At 45.8% G+C, this 17,658-nt stretch overlaps 1 protein-coding gene and 1 pseudogene across 3 annotated transcripts in view; one reads left to right on the top strand and one right to left on the bottom strand.

The window, feature by feature from the left end:
• TOLLIP (toll interacting protein) overlaps window positions 1–17,658 on the bottom strand; it is a 343,606-nt gene that overhangs the window by 186,719 nt on the left and 139,229 nt on the right. For all 3 annotated transcript variants that reach the window (XR_015308513.1, XM_086957730.1, XM_086957731.1), the window contains exon 3: window positions 10,697–10,879. Coding sequence is in view for 2 of the 3 variants with exons in the window: in XM_086957730.1 (XP_086813856.1) it covers window positions 10,697–10,879 (183 nt within the window). In the remaining variant the exon portion in view is untranslated. The remainder of the gene's footprint in view (window positions 1–10,696; window positions 10,880–17,658) is intronic.
• LOC147733190 (uncharacterized) lies at window positions 14,052–16,815 on the top strand (annotated as a pseudogene).

Here is a 17,658-nt window from a genome sequence, read left to right as displayed (position 1 = left end):
TATTTCAAATGTGTGTGGATTGTATTTTCGCAAGCTTTACATGAAGTGGGCCTTCCTCTGGTCTCTTCCTCAATCCTAAATAATTTTGAACTGTTCGTGGGACAGGGCACAGAGAAGTCCAAAGGGGCTAGGGCTATGTCTTTGCTTAATCTCAGAGTTCCCAAAATGAAGATACTGGTCATGAGCGGATTATGATAGACATAAATTAATTTCAGGTTCAGCAGGCTGCCTGCCAGCCTACCGAACTGTCATAGGCCTAACCTCAGCCCAAGTGCACGATTGCTTGCCAAATTTAGAGATCCCCACAGGGTTGGTAGTGCTCATTTTGCAGAAATCTTCTGCTGATACTGTGAGAGAAAATTCAACAAAAATGTAACAGACAATATATTATGGCGAGTGGCTATTTTCTTTTTTTTATGTATTTCAGAAACCTCCAAAACCTTGGTTCATTTCTGAAATGAAAAGAAATCAAGGTTCCTAATCTGCACATGGTTTTCTTCCTGTGCATTGGGGCCACTAAGGAATCATCTTAACGTAGTCCACCATGTGTTGTGGGCAGGAACATTATGCACAGTCAGAAGGAGATTCCCAAAGCAGAAAATGCAGTTTTGGTGTTATAGTGAACAGATAAAGGATGTAACAAAAAGATAAACTACTGAAGGGAACACAACACGTAAGTACATTTCCAGCTTCCTTTATTAACATCCAATCTCCCAGCTCCCCGGCAGCAACTGCTGATACCATCCCATTGCATGTTCCAAGCAGGGAACACACAGAGAGGAATGCGCACGAGATCAAGATAGCACGAGATCTCAACACACCCCCTCTCTTCACATAGATAAGTTTTTGTATCTTTGTTGTTTTCCAACAAAAGAAAACCATGAAATTGAAAGGTTGACAAAGTTGGCCAACGTGTCAAGAAAAAATTCAATACCTAATGTAGTCCCGGAATCTAGTGGGAGCAGCCCTTGTTCTTGGAGGGCATTGCTGGTGAACAGTGTCCTTGGCAGGAACAGGAACCTTCGGACTCTCCACCACAGGAGACAAAGCCGTGCAAGGAGTGTGAACCCCAAATTTCCTATTACATACTCGGCTTTCGACTCCGGCAACACTGAGACAGCAAACTTGTTCCAGATCTTCTCTCACCTCCCTCACTCTAACTGGAGCAGAAAACTAAGAGGCTCCCTTGTGTACAAGAACAGGTTTCTTAATCCTCAGCCAGTCCCCCTCGCACACCGGGGATACTCTGACACAATCAGATGCATACTTGGATTGAGCAGCGGCCCAGACATCAGCTACCCTGCCTAGCCTCTGCAGAGTCACCTCCTTCCTTGACATCCAGTCTTTATTCAGCTTGGAACCACCCACCCTACCCCTTAGCAAGGTGACAGGAGATATGCCAGTACTTGAATGAGGGGTGGTTCTCATTGCCCACATGCCAGAAATTGCCACCTTCCAGTGCAAGCCATTGATAAAAGCCAACTGTAACTGATCCTTGATAACACGGTTCAGGTGTTCAACCATACCGTTGCTATGGGGATGATAAAGGGAGGTGAGGATATGCCGATTGCCATGCTCCTTCAGAAATTGCTGCATCTCCACGGTCACCAACTGGGTGCCGTTATCAGTCACCAACTCTTATGGAAACCCTTTCCGAAGAACAACATCCCTGAAAAGGTTTATGATGGTTGCAGAATTGATACCATCCACAAACCTAACCTCAGGCCATGTCAACATATTGTCAATCAACACCAAAAGGACCGGCCACATCGAAAGCCAACTTGCACCAGGGTTAGTTCTTCACAGCTATGGGATTGATGGGAGAAGGATAGGTTACTTGAGTTGTCACTCAAAACACATGCACCATAATCACAAACACAGTGTTCAATGGACCTGTAAAAACCCGGCCACCAGAAGTCTTCTCTAACCCTTTGCTTCATAGCAGTGATGTCCAGGTGACCTTTATGGGCCAGATCCAAAACCTTCTTGCACATAATCACAGGCACAACCAATAACCGACCTCTCCGCAGAATCCCATCCGCAAGGGACAACTCGCTGCATACTCTCTTGAAAGGAATCAGTTCAGGAGCCAGATTCATATTGTTGGGCCAGCCGTGAACCACAAAGTCCATCACCTTGGTGATCTCAGCATCCTCGGATAAAGCCAGCTTCCAATCAATTTCAGACAAGGTAACTCCAACAGTGTCGGCTCCCACACCAACAGCACACACCATTTCCAAATCCTCACCCACAGTGTTGAGAGCAACCTCAGTGAGGGGTAACCCGGATAGGCAATTGGCTATGTGATTCTTCACACCGGCCACAAACTCCAGACGGTAATTAAATTAACTTAGTCTGTACTGCCACTTGGCTATGCGTGGAGTGTAATTGCCACCATCCTTAGTGGTAGAAAGACCTACCAACGGTTTATGGTCGGTTCTTAGAACAAATTTGTTATCCCATAAAAAGTTGACCCACCACAGGGCCAGAGCCTCCTTCTCAATCGTAGAGTAAGTGTTCTCCGCTGCCGAACTGCTCTAGAGGGAAAAGCAATGGTCTCCTCCCTATTGTCACATCTTTTCTGCATAAGAACAGCCCCCAGACCCACATTGCTTGCATCAGAGGTAACAATGCAGCGATCATTAATGTTAAATAACATAAGTGGGCATGCCTGCACAATTGCTTCCTTCAGGAGCTTGATCTCACAAGCACACTGGTCTGACCATACATACTTCACATTATTTTTCAGGAGCTCACGCAAACGCACCGTCCTATCGGAGAAGTTGGCCACAAATTTAGCGTAGTATGCAACCAGCCCAAGTAAGAAACGAAGCTGGTCCTTATTCTGTGGTTCAGGTGCATTTTAGATGGCATCTCAAAGCATAACCTTGGGTTCCATCCCGCTCCCGGGAATGTGGTGCCCCAGGTAGTCTACACCTTCTTGAAGAAATTTACACTTGTCCTTCCTCAGCGTTAACCCACTTGACTTGACAATCTCCAACACTTGCTTGACCCTGGCATTGTGCTCTAACTCTGTTTTGCTGTGAATAAGGATGTCGTTATGGAAAAACACGACTTCTGCAGTGTTTTTAAACAGGTTTCCCATGAGGCGCTGGAATACTGCAGAAGCCAACGCCAAACTAAACAGTAGGCGTACATAGCGAAACGCACCTTCGGGTGTCACAAAGGGCATGAGGTGTCTCGAGTCCTTGCAAAATTCCACTTTATGTTAGGCAGAGGAGATGTCGAGTGAGGAAAAGTATGTTGCACCCTCCAGAGTTGACAGCATCTCATTGATATTTGGCAGGGAATGTCAGTTCACTCATATGCAAGCATTTAAGTCGCGCAAGTCCACGCACATTCGGAGAGACTTGTCCGCGTTGCGTGGCAAAACAATGGGGGACAACCATTCGGAATCTCAATGGACTCAATTACACCCATGGTGCACAACCGCTCAAGTTCCTGCCGGAGTTCACCACGCATACTAAGCAGTACCTTGCGCACCTTGTTTGCAACTGCCTTTGCACCCCCTTTAATAACAATGGGGTGTTGAAAACCCTTGAGTTTTCCCAACTCACCCCTCACCACTAAAAATCTCGGGGATCTTTTGGATCGAGTCACTATCAGATAACAGTCCCACAGTGACCGTATGCACAGGGGTGGCAGCAGCGGGACAGGAGTAAAACTGCTTGGCTTCATGTTTCGACAAGATCATATCCGAATGGTTGGGATCCTGGATGATCCCAAGCTCACCCTGCTCCTCACATCCCAACAAATTTGCACCATCCTTTACATTGCATACAGTCCCTCGTGCAAAATCCCCTTTGAATTTCAAGTGGCCCTCCAACTTGCCAAGAACCTCCACTTTTTTTCCACCATAGGCAAAGATCTTTATGTTGGACTGGTCTTCAGGGATGTCGCCCAATCCCTCAAAGTCCTTGGCATTGATGAGGGTAAACGGAGAGCCGGAATAAGCAAGAAACTTCACGTTCATGCATTTCAGACTTATAGCACACACAGGGGATTTCCTTTTACGTTGTTCCACAATAGAAGCTATCCCTACCACACCATCCAATTGAATAGAGGAAGAGGACACCATTAATAAGTCATAACTTTCATTTTCTTCGCCAGAGTCAGCATAGTCCTCCTCACTAGCTTTCACAGTCTGCAACGGTCCCTTGTGTACTACAGTAACCTTGCACACACATGCCAAGTATCCTTTTTTGCCACACTTGAAGCAAGTTTGGGTTACAGCAAAACAAAACGTAGAATTTCCCAGGTGAGATCTGCTCCCACAACGGTGACGAGAGGTCAGATCTTTCAGGTTTGGGTTTAGGCAAACTAGGTGCAGGTGGAAGAATACGAGACACGTTCGCATTAGCTCCCTTTGCAGATTTGCTGATAGATTTTGCACTAACTTGATTTCATTGGACGGCGCAGACACACACCTCTTTCATGCAAACTTGAGAATGCTCAATACTTCTAGCTAAGGTGAGAGCGGTTTCCAAGTCAGACTCCTCAGAAGATAAAAGTTTCTACTGTATCTTCCTATTGCCTATGCGTTCAATTAGCTGATCGCGGATTATCTTGTCCATAAACTCCCTATAACTACAAGTGACAGCTAGGGTTCTGAGAGCAATTAAGAAATCATTGAATGATTCAACCGGAAACTGAGCACGTTACAGAAATTTGTGAGGCTCCAGTACTAGGTTTCTCTTGGGATTGAAGCATAGTCGTCTTATTATTAAAGAATCACCTTCATCAACCCCACGTGTGCTCACAAGTTCCAGGGGTAACGTTTTTAAAATGCTCCTCCCCTCAGAACCCAAATTGTATACAAGTAGAGCTTTCTTCTTCTTTGAGATCACATCAAGATAGGCGTCAAATGTCGTCTTCCACTGTTGCTAATTAATAGGAGGAGTACCGGGTGACTGTAAAAAAAGGGAGGTGGTGCGAGTACGCAATCCATTTGGTGGCCGTGCGTGGGCGAGTTGCTGGCCCAGGAATCACAATTAGAAAAATCAGCCAGCACGTAGAAATTGCCATACTAACAAGTTAAAAGTGCGAGACATACATATCCACTACCAGCTATATTGGAAACGCAACCAACATGCAGTTAATGGAGTATCAGGTGCGCACAACACCTATGTGCTAACTAGCAAGAGGTGAGGAAAGTGCTGGTAATGTGTTCACACAATCTTATTCGGCAGAAAAATGTGCGAATCACGCAAGTAATTCCTCCTAGATTGTTGTAGATGGAAAATTGAATGGTGTGTGAATCACAGGTGTATGGGTATCACAACATGTAGAAACTTGTAAAGACTGCACTGCACACTTAGAATGGCACGTTAACGCTCATGGAGTGCGTGTAGCTTTACTAAACAAATCCTTTAGGTGACCATTTGACACGCCAGGTGTGCGTGTCACCGTAAGAAGGAATTGCATGAGTAAAGTAGAAAAGCAAAAGCACTTTAGCTCAGTTTCAAAGTGGCACTCCGGGTAGGTTTGCCATGGTTTGAACTACGACAACTTTATTGATGTCCACGACGAACATTCTACGAAGGCAATTGGCAGTTTCGTAACGGATTGCGCCGCTAAAAGAAAAACGCTTCCAAGATGGCGCCTACGCAGCGTGCATTGCTTGCGTCCACAAGTAGAAAGCGTCTTTAGTCTCCTTCCTGACATCACACCATCTTGTTCGAGCTTTTGCTACGTTTTTTCCAATGCCGCAGCAGATCAAAGCGCAAACAAAACCTTACTTTAAGTAGAGATGCACACTTGGACTCCACGAGGTTCCCGCTGACCTTCAAAGACTGCACCACAAAACTTCAGCTTCAAATGTGGCACTACAACAGGCAGGTCGAAAACGCATCGAGGCAACATGGGAGGCAGGAACCAGTAATCACAGCATCCAGCAACACGCAGTGGAGGAGACTGGGGACCGGACAACTCATCGCCAGTGAAAGTAAGACGACACACAGGTAAGTTTCCAGCTTCCTTTATTAACGTCCAGTCTCCCAGCTCCCTGGCAGCAACTACTTATACCATCCCATTCCATGATCCCCCACAGGGAACACACAGAGAGGAATGCGCACAAGATCTAGATAGCACGAGATCCCAACAACAACATTTCTGAACACGTGATAAAAAAGATAATTCAATTGCTTCTTAATTCACAAGATGCGAATACAGCATCTTAAAATTGCGCTAGATGCTTGATTGCTGGTATTTAACATTTAATGGTACAGCTTCCTCCAAACTGCATATCAATGTTATACACATACGTCTGTGCAGTATGTGCATTAACCTACTGAGCAGCTTTACCAGCTGCAAGTTTAAGTCTGCACTTTTAGGAACTGGGTAATAATAGGGTTCTGTGGCCCAAGGAATACGCTTCAGTAAAAAAAAGAAAAAAAATGTAAAACAGCAGAGGCTCGTTTAATTTTGCTCTTGTCCCACTGAGGAGGGAGGGTCGTCTGAGACATGAGCCCTGCAATGCCACTCCCACCCCTCTGCTTCTCTGAAGCAACTCTGCATGTGCTAGTAGTCTCACAGTACCAGCTGACATCCCCAGGCAGTCAGCTCACCTCTAGGTGAGTCTGGTAGCATATAACCATCGACTTGTTCCTCAGACAGTGCCATTTCTAAGATTTCATAAAGTATTGCCCAGACCAGGATAGGAAGATGAGCGGGTAGGAACAGCACTAGACAGCATGGATATATTTTAGATCCCAAATATATTCAATTTGTAACAGACGAAGTTACACGATTTATGGTTAATTGCGGACAACGGGATTACTACAGTAATCCTTGCGACACAAGATAAAACCCTAACTTGGAGGGAATGTGGCGTTATGGTCGGAGCTGCCAACTTTTTAACTGGGAGGCTGAGACTTTGGGTAAATCACTTAATCTTCTAGTGCCAAAAAAATGTACCTTCTGTAATGTAACTGGAGATCATGTAAAGCGCTCCAATTGCTGCAGGTAGCGTTCAGCTATATAAAACTGCAAAACAAACTAAAATGGTTTTATGAACATAATGACAGTGGCAGTGCTAGACATTATACTGCCCACGGTGGCCCTTGTAGCGGCGGAATGTAAGAGCAGGGGGTGCCTGTGCCGCCCCATGACGGCTGCATGTAAGAGCAGGGGGATGTAGGCCGCCATTCCCAGAACTCGTGCCCCCCCCCCCCCCCCCACTGCATAATTAACCCTAAACCGTGTGACTGCACTATTGCCCCAGATTTCTTGTGCTCAGACGCAATTAAAAGCCAAGGCTGCACAGCAAAAAGAAACCCTCAAAGCTAACAAAGGGTGCCCTGGTGCTTAAGTCTTACTAAAGAAGGAAGAATATGCACAGCAAGGCAGCCACTGAGGCTGTGCGTAGCTCAGATTTCAAAATGCGCTGAAAGTGTTGAAGACGTTTAGGAGATCGCAGATAAAGATATCTGGCCACACGATGTATACACTACGATTTCCAATAACTTACCATGAGGAAATTCGAACAGGTTTTCCTCGCTATCCAGAGTGGCTGCTGCTTATGCGCCTAAGAAATAGGGAAATGCCACACATAATTAAACTAACATCTCTGGGAAGAAGTAGTAGGATTACTTGATTTACAGAGCCATGGGAAAGGAGTGTTAAACGTCGGAATAATTAATATTGAGTAAATGCCCACATTCAGAAAAGTTGGTGTTAAAAAAGAGAGCAAACGATCTTACAATATGCAAACTCCTGAGTGACCCAGTATAGATAATATTACGCCAACACAGGAGTACCGTCTCACCCCTTTGCTGCCTCATAAACAAGTGTCACTGATAACACAAACTTGGTATCCATATTCAATACACTCTTTGAAAACACCCCGCATCCCGCCATGCAGCTAAGAAAGCCAAATTTGTGATTCCTTTAAATGCTTCAAGTCTGACCTTGTTGCATAATAGAGGAATACAGGTTGTCAGCGCTCCTTGCTTTGGGGCCCTTTAATAGAGGAAAGCGCTATCCGCATCGCCAGCGCCCACCTCCAAAGAGCACACCTCTGTGTAATCAAGGGAACGCCCTTCCCATGCACTTACGAAAGGTGCTTAGGGAAACAAAAAGGGAGGAGGAGGTTATGGGGGTTGCATGGTGGGAGGGTAAATAAGTGAGAGAAAAGGAGACAAATCCCCCCCGAAAATGCTGATTGTTTTTGAGAGAGGATGTGGTATAACATTCAGAGCTGCTGACTTTGGAACAGGGGAAACAGGGTTTGAGCCTGGTGTCATATCTCTCTGTGCCTTCCAAAAATAAAATGCTGAGACAATGGCAATAGACGACAAATGTTCCCATTAGAGCCTTTGTGCGATTTTAAAGGGGATCTTGATGAAAAATGGAACAAGCATGTTTATCACCACTCCAGTTCCAGACTAACAGCGCTCGTTCGTGCAAGATGGGAGGAGGCCCTCGATATCTTTGTAAGATTCACGCTGTATCCGTCAAAATCGTGGCTAGCCGGGAACCCCTTCTCCTACTCCGCTCGTCACTTCTATAAATCAATTCTAGAACTACATATCGTCTCGTTAGATTTAGCGGTCCTGCGTTATATCAACAGAACCTGAAACGCATCAAAATCGACTTTAATTATAACGATCTCTCATCTAGCGCTCTTGCTATCATTTACATATTTATCAACACTACGAAGTGGAAGTTTTATTAAAATTTGATTACTGCTGGGCTTTATCCTTAAGCTAACTCAGATTATAAATTTGATGGTACTTTCCTGACGAAGACACCTAGTGTCGAAACGCGTTGAAGAAATCGTCTCCACCTCAACTTTATGAGATCTTTTTAATGTATTTTATGTATCTTGATTGTACTGAAATTTGTGTTCAAAATATAATTGTTTTTTATCTAATTTTTATCAATGCACATTTGAAATTTATTAAAAATCGTGTTGTTTTTATACCATACATTCACTTTAGTTCAGTGTTGTTACTGGTTCGCTGGTTTTCATTGTATTGTTTAACTTTGGTTTGCCTGGGTTGTTGTTTGTCAATATATCACCACTCCTTACACAGCTGGACCAGGGAGCGCTTTTCACTGCTGCTGTCCTGTAAAAAAATAACGGGGAGGGGAGCGAGCATCTGTAAAAGATAAAGTGCGCATCGCACTGAGCCAGGAAAACCTGTGCACTCTGCAACAAAGCAAGAAGAGTGCGCAAACACAAAAAGAACAAGCTGACGCACAAAGTAAACAAAAACATGAACACTTAGCAGAAGAAGCCCAATAAAAAAGTGCTAATAAAGTATCCTAACTAACCTAACGAGTAAGAGCACATGCAACAGGGGCAGTACTCATGGGCGGATACAAAAGTCCTAAAGGAAATATATTCACCAAACAAAAGCCAGCCTTTACAAAGGACTGTAAGAGGAACCAGTTAAAAAGATTGGCAGAGTTTAAAGTCTATATTGTGATACAGCATGTCTTGAAGAGACAGAGCGCATGTGCTGCCTCGGCGAGACCTAAAAAGGCAAGTAAAGGGCTCATGGTTGTATATCATGGATAGCAATATTAGCACCCTTCATATGCATCTGGGATGGGAGTGCTGGTCTCTCGGATAAGAAGACAAAGAGATTGCAAAGAGTCAGCCTAGGTTTTCCTGAAAGCCACAGTGTGGCAAAGGATAGGAGGTGCAACTTCTACATCAGTGTGTGTTGGATTTGTAACAGTATTATAAGACGCTTACACATAAATAAAAGAAACTTTTAAATCTACTCCTCTTGGACAAAGTCTTATGATTTGTTTTACTGACCTTATGCACATTCCATAAAAATCTACAGAAAATCTGTGGAAGGAAATGCAAATTACAGATTACAAAGCATAGTCCTATTTTCCTTCATTTACTTGAGAGGATAGATCACAAAGTTGGTGAACCGCAGGAATATGCGTAGCAGTTTTGTGATGTGCACATTAGATATTTTTCCTACCAACCCCAAAACATAATTTTCCAGGTGGAAGCACCCCTTTTCTGTATACCTTTAAGAATTATGGAAGGAATTTCTTTTACGGACGGAAAAAAGAAAAAAAACATTTTCAAGGAGATGTACAGTAATTTCAAGGGTGAACTTGGGTAAGCAAAATAATTGGCAGGACCCATGACTTTCTGGCTTTCTAGGCGTTTCATGAATTTGGCATTTTTCCTAGGCATCACCCACAACCCTAAACATCATTCTAGAAAAAATATGCTGTCTGCAATTCATGAATTTCCAAAGATCCTCATGCAGGAATCAAAAACTAGCACATCTAGTCTGCAGATCATTTTTGGGCAATTAAATAGAACTTGGGTATTGAAAAAAGTTTTAAAAACGAACCAGAGATTAGTAACACACAAATTGCTGTTCCAATATAAAAAAATCTATGTTTTGAAACGAAAGTATTGTGCATCAAACTTGCATAGACTTATGCATTAGGTGCAACTAAACATAAAGAATATGAATATGGAGATTCCACATCAGAAATTTTCTTCAGCTGCTAAATAGTCTCAATAGTCTTCCACCGTCATACAGTCATTTCAAAACTGCATTAATCCACGTCAATTATAACTTTCCCGAACCTTTTTAAAGTTTTCAAGGTACTTAATTAAGTATGCTGTTTAAGGTTTGTAATCACTTAAAATAACAAATATATCCATATAAATATTGATCATTATGTTACAAACCTCATCAAATATTTCCAGGTAGAAGGAATCCACGCCTGGTGGGACCGTGCACTGAATAACTTTGTTCCAGCGAGGGTTCTTTGCACCATTGTGAGCAGTAGGCGTTTCATACACAGCGTAGCCCAGACGTACCCGGCAGTAAGGATCCATGCGGGTCATGCCATAGTTCTTTGCCAACTTTGCCTGAAAAATATTCAAATAAAGAGGCAAAAGGAGGTTAAAATCAAACAGTTCTTTACTTCCATACCACATGAATACTTCTTTAAACTTAGTCTTTTGCTCCAACGGTTGTGCCTATGGTGATTTAACAGAACTAGATTGCATCAGCATGCTGGAACACTATTTCACAAGAGACAGAAGACTTATCACTCTGGGTCAATAAAAAGGACAATAAATATCCGATAATTATTCAGGTTGCAAATGTCATTCCAACTGTCAGAATCAGGGAATTGTCTTACTGTAGATCAGTTTTGTACATTTTCATCAATAATGGGAGAAGAGAAATTTAAATTACAATTCCTCCAAGACATCACAAGCTACATCCAAGAGCCATTGGTCTTCATTACTGGCAACTGTAAACAGTATTCATTTAAAACTGGTCATTGAAAGATCATTAGTCACACTTGTAAATACACAGTCTGAAGAGGTTTCTATCATGAATTCTATGTCCGGACCGGAGGCAAGGATTATGCTCAACATTCTCTCTTCGCTTTATTCAATTTTCGCACAGCAGCTCTTCATATAACCAGTCATAAACTACATTTCCCACAACACTAGGGAAAAGAAAAACACAGTCTCTTTTAAGTCCCTTCACAGTTTCAATGAAGGTCTTCCCATAAATAATCCAGCAACTTCCTGCACTTCCTCTTTCTTCGTTGCTCAGCAGCTCGAGATAAGAGCATTTATTTCTCTCCAGTTCTATTGTGAAGTGTTCTGTTGTTGGGGGATTGTTTTGGCGGGGAATTGTTTACCGTTTCAGATCCCTCTAGACTGTGGGAACGCCCGTGCTCTCCTTACATGGTAACCCGTTTTCAGCTAAGTGGACCGCAGGCCGCTGTGGGGGCGTCGCGACTTAGGTCCTGGAGCGCGTTTATGACAGGAATGGCGTTAGACGTGCTCCGGTCCCCACTGCATGTCCACGCCTGGCCCCCCTGAAATCGCCCAGTTATTCTGGGTCTGTATTAAATAATTTCCCCTTTTTGCTTACGCCCGCTCTGCGGGTAGGTAGCTGTGCGGTACACCGAGGGATCCGATCCCATTCACGCCCCAATTCACGGTCGGGTAAGTAGTGTGGTGGGGACCTTGGCAGAAGGTCCCCCACGGACACCCGGTCAGGCGGCAGATTTCCCGCTGGGAGTGTTGAGAGAGTGGTGTCCTTGGGCTGGAAAGCCTGTCAATTGTGCCTTAGGCCGCTTTTATTACTGAGAGACCCTCAGCCCCAAAAGATTACCGCGTTAGCGGGAGAGTGCTCCTTGGTGCTTGGCAGCCGGTGTTTTAGACATCTACACAACAGTGTCCGGTGCTGTACCCGCGTGTGGGTTACGCGATAGTTGACATGGAGCAAGATTACTATGAGGAGGAGGACTCCTTGGCATACCTGCAATGGGATGATGAGTTTTACGCCAAAGTAGACAATTCCATTCACAAGGCAGTGTCAGACCTAATGACGCCGATGGAGCAGCGACTGGCTGACAAGATAGAGAGGCTGTGTGCTAAGATGGGGCAGCCCTCCCCTGCAGTCCCGGGGACTTGAGGTGGTTCAGGGCAGGCTTTAGATGGTCAGGGTCCCCCCTGCCTAAGAAAAAGTGTGACAGAGAGATAGAGACAGACGCCTTCGAGCGCCTTAAACAGGCGTTTCTAGAGCATAGAGCCCCCATTTTACCTCCTCAAGGGAATGACGAACTCCCGCCAGCGTCTCCCGGGACGCAGCAAGGGGATTCCCCGAATGGTTCTGATGACGAAGCAGACTCGTCAAGGTCGTGGGGGCCTGCGGGATCCTCGGACCCTCCCAAGGCGACTATTTTGGATATGTTGGACCCAGATGACATTGTTCATCCCCGCTCTGCGGAATGGATGCCCGCCGAGAAAGCGGCTTTATATCTGGCTTCCCGCCTAAGAAACCTTTGGAGAACGAAGCACAAAGCAGACTAAGGGCTGAGTGCCCACGGCCCACTTTAGACGGTAAGGTGTCGACTACCCCAGAGATTGAAAGCAAAATGGCGACGTTCTTGGCCAAGTTTATTAAGGATCCCAAAAAGGGAATAGATCGTTCCTGGCGCTCATGTCAGGACAAGTTACTAGATATCATAGGCCCTCTTGCCAAGATCCTAGACATGGCGGACGCTCCTGTTTCGGGTTCCTTGATTGATCCCGAAGTCCTATCAGCCTGGGCGCAGCGGGCGATCTGTTTTGTAGGCAATGCCAACTGCGCTCTCTCAACAGAGAGGCGTAGGTCTCTGTTGATAAAGGTCGTCCCCAAACTTGGAGACTTGGCAGGTTCCGAAGCGGGGGCCTCGGCGCAGGGAAGACTATTCGGCGAGCCGTTCATAAAGGAGCTTGGGAAGTTCATGGCTATGTCATGTCCCTCGACAAGACTCAAGTGAACATAAAAAGAGCTTTTACTCCGCGGGTTTTCCGTGGGGCCGGGCGGGGTAGGAGCCGCCCGCCCGGCCGTGGCCAAAACCAGCAGCCCCAAGGTAGGGGGCAAGGCTCCGGGCGCGGACAATATCAATTTGACCAGCGCTTCAACCAACTTTTACCAACCAGAGTTCAACGGTTCAGAGGACGCGGCTACAAAGGAAACGAGGGTAATAACAACGGCGAGTGTCTTGCCTGCGGCAAGTTGGGTGTAGGCTAGCGCAGTTCTTCCCCACTTGGGAAGCACTGACAGGGGATGCTTGGGTACTCCAAACAGTCAGAGGATTTCAAATAGAGTTTTATGGGTCCCCTTGGCAGGTGCGCCCCCCTCAACCAATTGGGATCTGCGCATCCGACGCGGCTTTAATAGACGAGGAAGTGCGAGAGTTGCTCCGCAAAGAAGCTGTGAGTCACACAGTGGTTCACCCGTCAGGCTTCCTCAGCAATATTTTTCTGGTGGACAAGACCGACGGAGGTCGGAGGCCTGTGATCAACCTTCGGGAGTTCAACGAGTGGTTGGTGTACAGACACTTCAAAATGGAGGGCATTCATTTGCTCAGGGATGTTCTCCAACCACTCGATTGGATGGTACGTTTGGACCTGAAGGACGCGTACCTAGTGGTGCCGATTTTTCCTTCACACAGGCGGTTCCTCCAGTTTCTCTGGAGGGGGCTGGCTTACGAATTTAGTTGCCTCCTTTCGGTCTCACCTCAGCCCCATGGTATTTCACCAAGGTTCTCAAGCCAGTGGTGTAGTACTTGAGGACCCACGGGGTCCGCTTGATAGTCTACTTGGACGACTTGCTTCTCCTAAGTCAGTGTCCTTCGCAGCTGCCGACCATCTGCAGATGGCAGTGACGCTCCTCCAGTCACTGGGGTTCGTTATCAACAAAAAGAAGTCCTTCCTGGTTCCAAATCAGAAAGCCACCTTCCTGGGGTTTGTGATAGACTCCACCTGAGCCACACTCAGTTTACCCTCCAGGAAAGTAGCAAAGATTCGACACGAGATCCGTCAGACATTGGCCAAGCAGAGGACCTCTCTGCGGCAGAGCGCTCATTTGGCAGGCCTCTTTTCGGCGTCGATCCAAGCAATCTTCCCGGGCCGTTACACTACAGCGCCATGCAAAGGCTGAAAGCTCATCACCTGTGGAAAGGTCTCACTTATTCTCAGGTGGTTCCCCTGACGGAGGAGGTACGCGAAGAGCTAGAGTGGTGGCTATCCCACATGGAAGCATGGAACGGGAGAGCAATTTTTGGCTCAGCACCAGACTTGGTGATAGAGTCGGACGCCAGCCGGGCAGGCTGGGGCGCGCGGTGTGGAGAGTTTTCCACTGGCGGCAGTTGGTCTTCTCAAGAGCAGCTGCTTCACATCAATTGTCTGGAACTCCTGGCGGGTTCTATTGCCGTCCAGTGTTGGACCAAAGACCGGGTCCAGGCTTCGGTCCTCTTGAAGATGGGCAACGTGTCGGCGGTCCGGTACATAAACCACCTAGGAGGTACTCGATCCAAAGCATTAGCGAATATGGCGAAACAGTTTTGGGAGTTCGGTCTAGCCCATCAAATATCGATAACAGCGGAGTACCTTCCGGGGATGGAGATTCTCGTAGCGGATTGGCTCTCCTACTACCTCTGGGACTCCAGTGTTTGGAAGCTGGACCCGGTGATCTTCCGTTAACTTCAGGAGAGGTGGGGTCTGTTCTCTGTCGTCCTCTTTGCGTGTGGCCTCGATCGGCAGCTTCCCCGGTTCTTCAGCTGGAGACCGGATCCTCTGGCGGTAGCATGCGACGCGTTCAGTCAGGATTGGACGCAGGAGAGGGGATATGCCTTCCCTCCATTTTCCATGATCACCAGGGTGACAGCCCAAATTTGCAGGCAGAGGGCTGCCGAGGTCCTGATAACACCGTGTTGGAGGTCACAAGTTTGGTTTCCAGTTTTTCTGGGACTTTCTTGGGATTCTCCAATCCAACTCTTCCCAACTCCTCATCTCCTGTTGAATCCAGAAGGAAGTGCCCACCGTCTTGTGGAGGAAGGTTCCCTGTAGCTCATAGCATGGCGGATTACAGGCAACGTCTTTCGGGCCACGCTGAGCTCTTGTTGTCCAAAGCTTGGGCAGACAGCACATCGAAACGATATAAATCAGCTTGGACGCGATGGGTATGCTGGTGTTTACGACGGGAAGTGGATCCCATGGTCGCAGATCTGACCCATGTTCTGAATTATTTTGCGGAGTTAGCTCAGAAGGGCTTAGAATATAGGTCAGTGAACGCAGTCCGGTCAGCAATTTCAGCAGGACATGCTCCGGTGGATGGAGCACCCTTGGGGGACCATCCTTTTCTGTGTAAGCTCCTATGGGGCATTAGGTTGTCGCTTCCACCCGAGCCACGTTATTCGGTTCTCTGGGATGTAAACCTGGTTCTGAATTTATTGTTGTCATGGCAACCTAATCATTTTCTTTCACGCAAGGAATTGTCGGATAAACTAGCCATGTTGTTATGTTTTGTGTCGTGTAGAAGAGTGTCTGATATTCGTGCTTTAAACATCACTGCTAGAGTTTTTTTCCCGGATGGGGTGACTTTTACGGTGAGTAGACGTACCAAATCGAACACACGCACAATTTCCTATCCTGCTTTTGCAGAATCTCCTAAGCTTTGTGTGATGCAATGCTTAAAAGCTTATGAGGAAGCTACGGAGGAAGTTCGTGCAAAGGGCAAACAACAACTCCTTATAGCCCGAAAGAAGCACTTTAAGGTTTCCTCCCCCACTATCGCCCGGTGGGTAATGCAGTAGGCAGGTATTAATACACAAGCTTTTGGTGCGCATTCCGCTCTGGGTTCGATGGCTTCCAAGGCGTTTAACCTTGGTGTGCGTTTGAAAGACCTTATGAGAGCAGCGGACTAGTCATCGAACTCGACCTTTAAACGGTTCCATTTTAAGCCGCTGCTGAGTCTAGCGCGCAAGTGGTGGTGAGTAAGCTTTGAAGGAGCATAATCCTCGCCTCCGGTCCTGACATAGAAAGGAAATGTGCCTAGCCTATGAGAATGTAAGTTTCAATTCTATTAAGGACGTGGAGGCGAGGATTATCCCACCCAGCAAGCGCGTTGGTTGCAATCCCTCACCGTAATAGGTTTAAGTAACTCTGTTTCGTTATTGCGTAATGATTAAACTGTTCTCTGTTTTATGATCACTGCTGTGTGTACATAATGTTGAGTGGATTTATGTACTTCAATGTTCAGACAGTTAATGACACAAAAAGTAATTTGGTGCTGTTTCTTTCAAGCAATGATCATACGAAGCAAAGTGCCTTACTATGGGAGAGCTCCTCCAGCGAAGAAAGAGGAAGTGCAGGAAGTTGCAGGATGATTTATGGGAAGACCTTCATTGAAACTGTGAATGGACTTAAAAGAGACTGTTTTTCTTTTCCCTAGTGTTGTGGGAAATGAAGTTTATGACTGGTTATATGAAGAGCTTCAGTGCGAAAATTGAATAAAGCGAAGAGAGAATGTTGAGCATAATCCTCGCCTCTGCGTCCTTAATAGAATTGAAACTTACTTTCTCATAGGCTAGGCAAATTTCTATTCTAAACACATTTTACACATTTGCAACCTTCTACGGCAGGGCAAATGATATGCATTTTCTATACTCAAAGTAATCTACTGGTGAGTTGTAGACTACCCTAGTTTTGATTCGCTGGCTAGAGAACGTACGGAAAAAGTTTGTTTTTCACGAGCCAACTATTCACCTCTCTCACCAGAACAGGTCGCTGGGAATGGAGTGATGATAGCAACCATAAATATATCAAGTGGTTTTTGGGATAAAATGGTTGCTAAAAAAGTTACATTAATACAGTTAAGGTGCAGGAAATACCCTAGAAGTGACTGTGGGTGATTGGTGCTTTGTCTTATGTTTCTAAGTAGAAAGACATCACACCAGGTCAGGAAGACAAAGGAAAACAGATCATACCTTCCGACTTGCACCACTGATCAACTGTGCTTATGAACCTGTATACATGGAGCTCACAGCAGATTTCCTGGCAAGTAAAATGAAATCCTCTACTTAATCTGTAAGGCAAAACTATTCAGACTATCAAGCTCAAAACATGCCGCCACAGCATTAGGGAACTGAAGTGGAGGACCGGACCTTCCTGAATTGAGACATGTCCAGCCTGTGCAAGAGAAAGTAGTTGCCTGAATGCCAAGTACTAATGGATGAGAGTACTAGACTTGCCAGATTTAGGGCAATTAGAATCTGCCTTGTCCATCCTCCTACACCTTCTGGAGGATATATGACAGAACCCGAACCAGTGGAAATGTGTGCTGCAAGCCTCAA

Source organism: Lissotriton vulgaris, chromosome 2_1 (genome assembly GCF_964263255.1).
Source record: "Lissotriton vulgaris chromosome 2_1, aLisVul1.2, whole genome shotgun sequence".
Classification (NCBI taxonomy): Eukaryota; Metazoa; Chordata; class Amphibia; order Caudata; family Salamandridae; genus Lissotriton; species Lissotriton vulgaris.
Note: the sequence above shows the minus strand (reverse complement) of the source record. Positions and strands in the feature narration are given on the sequence as shown.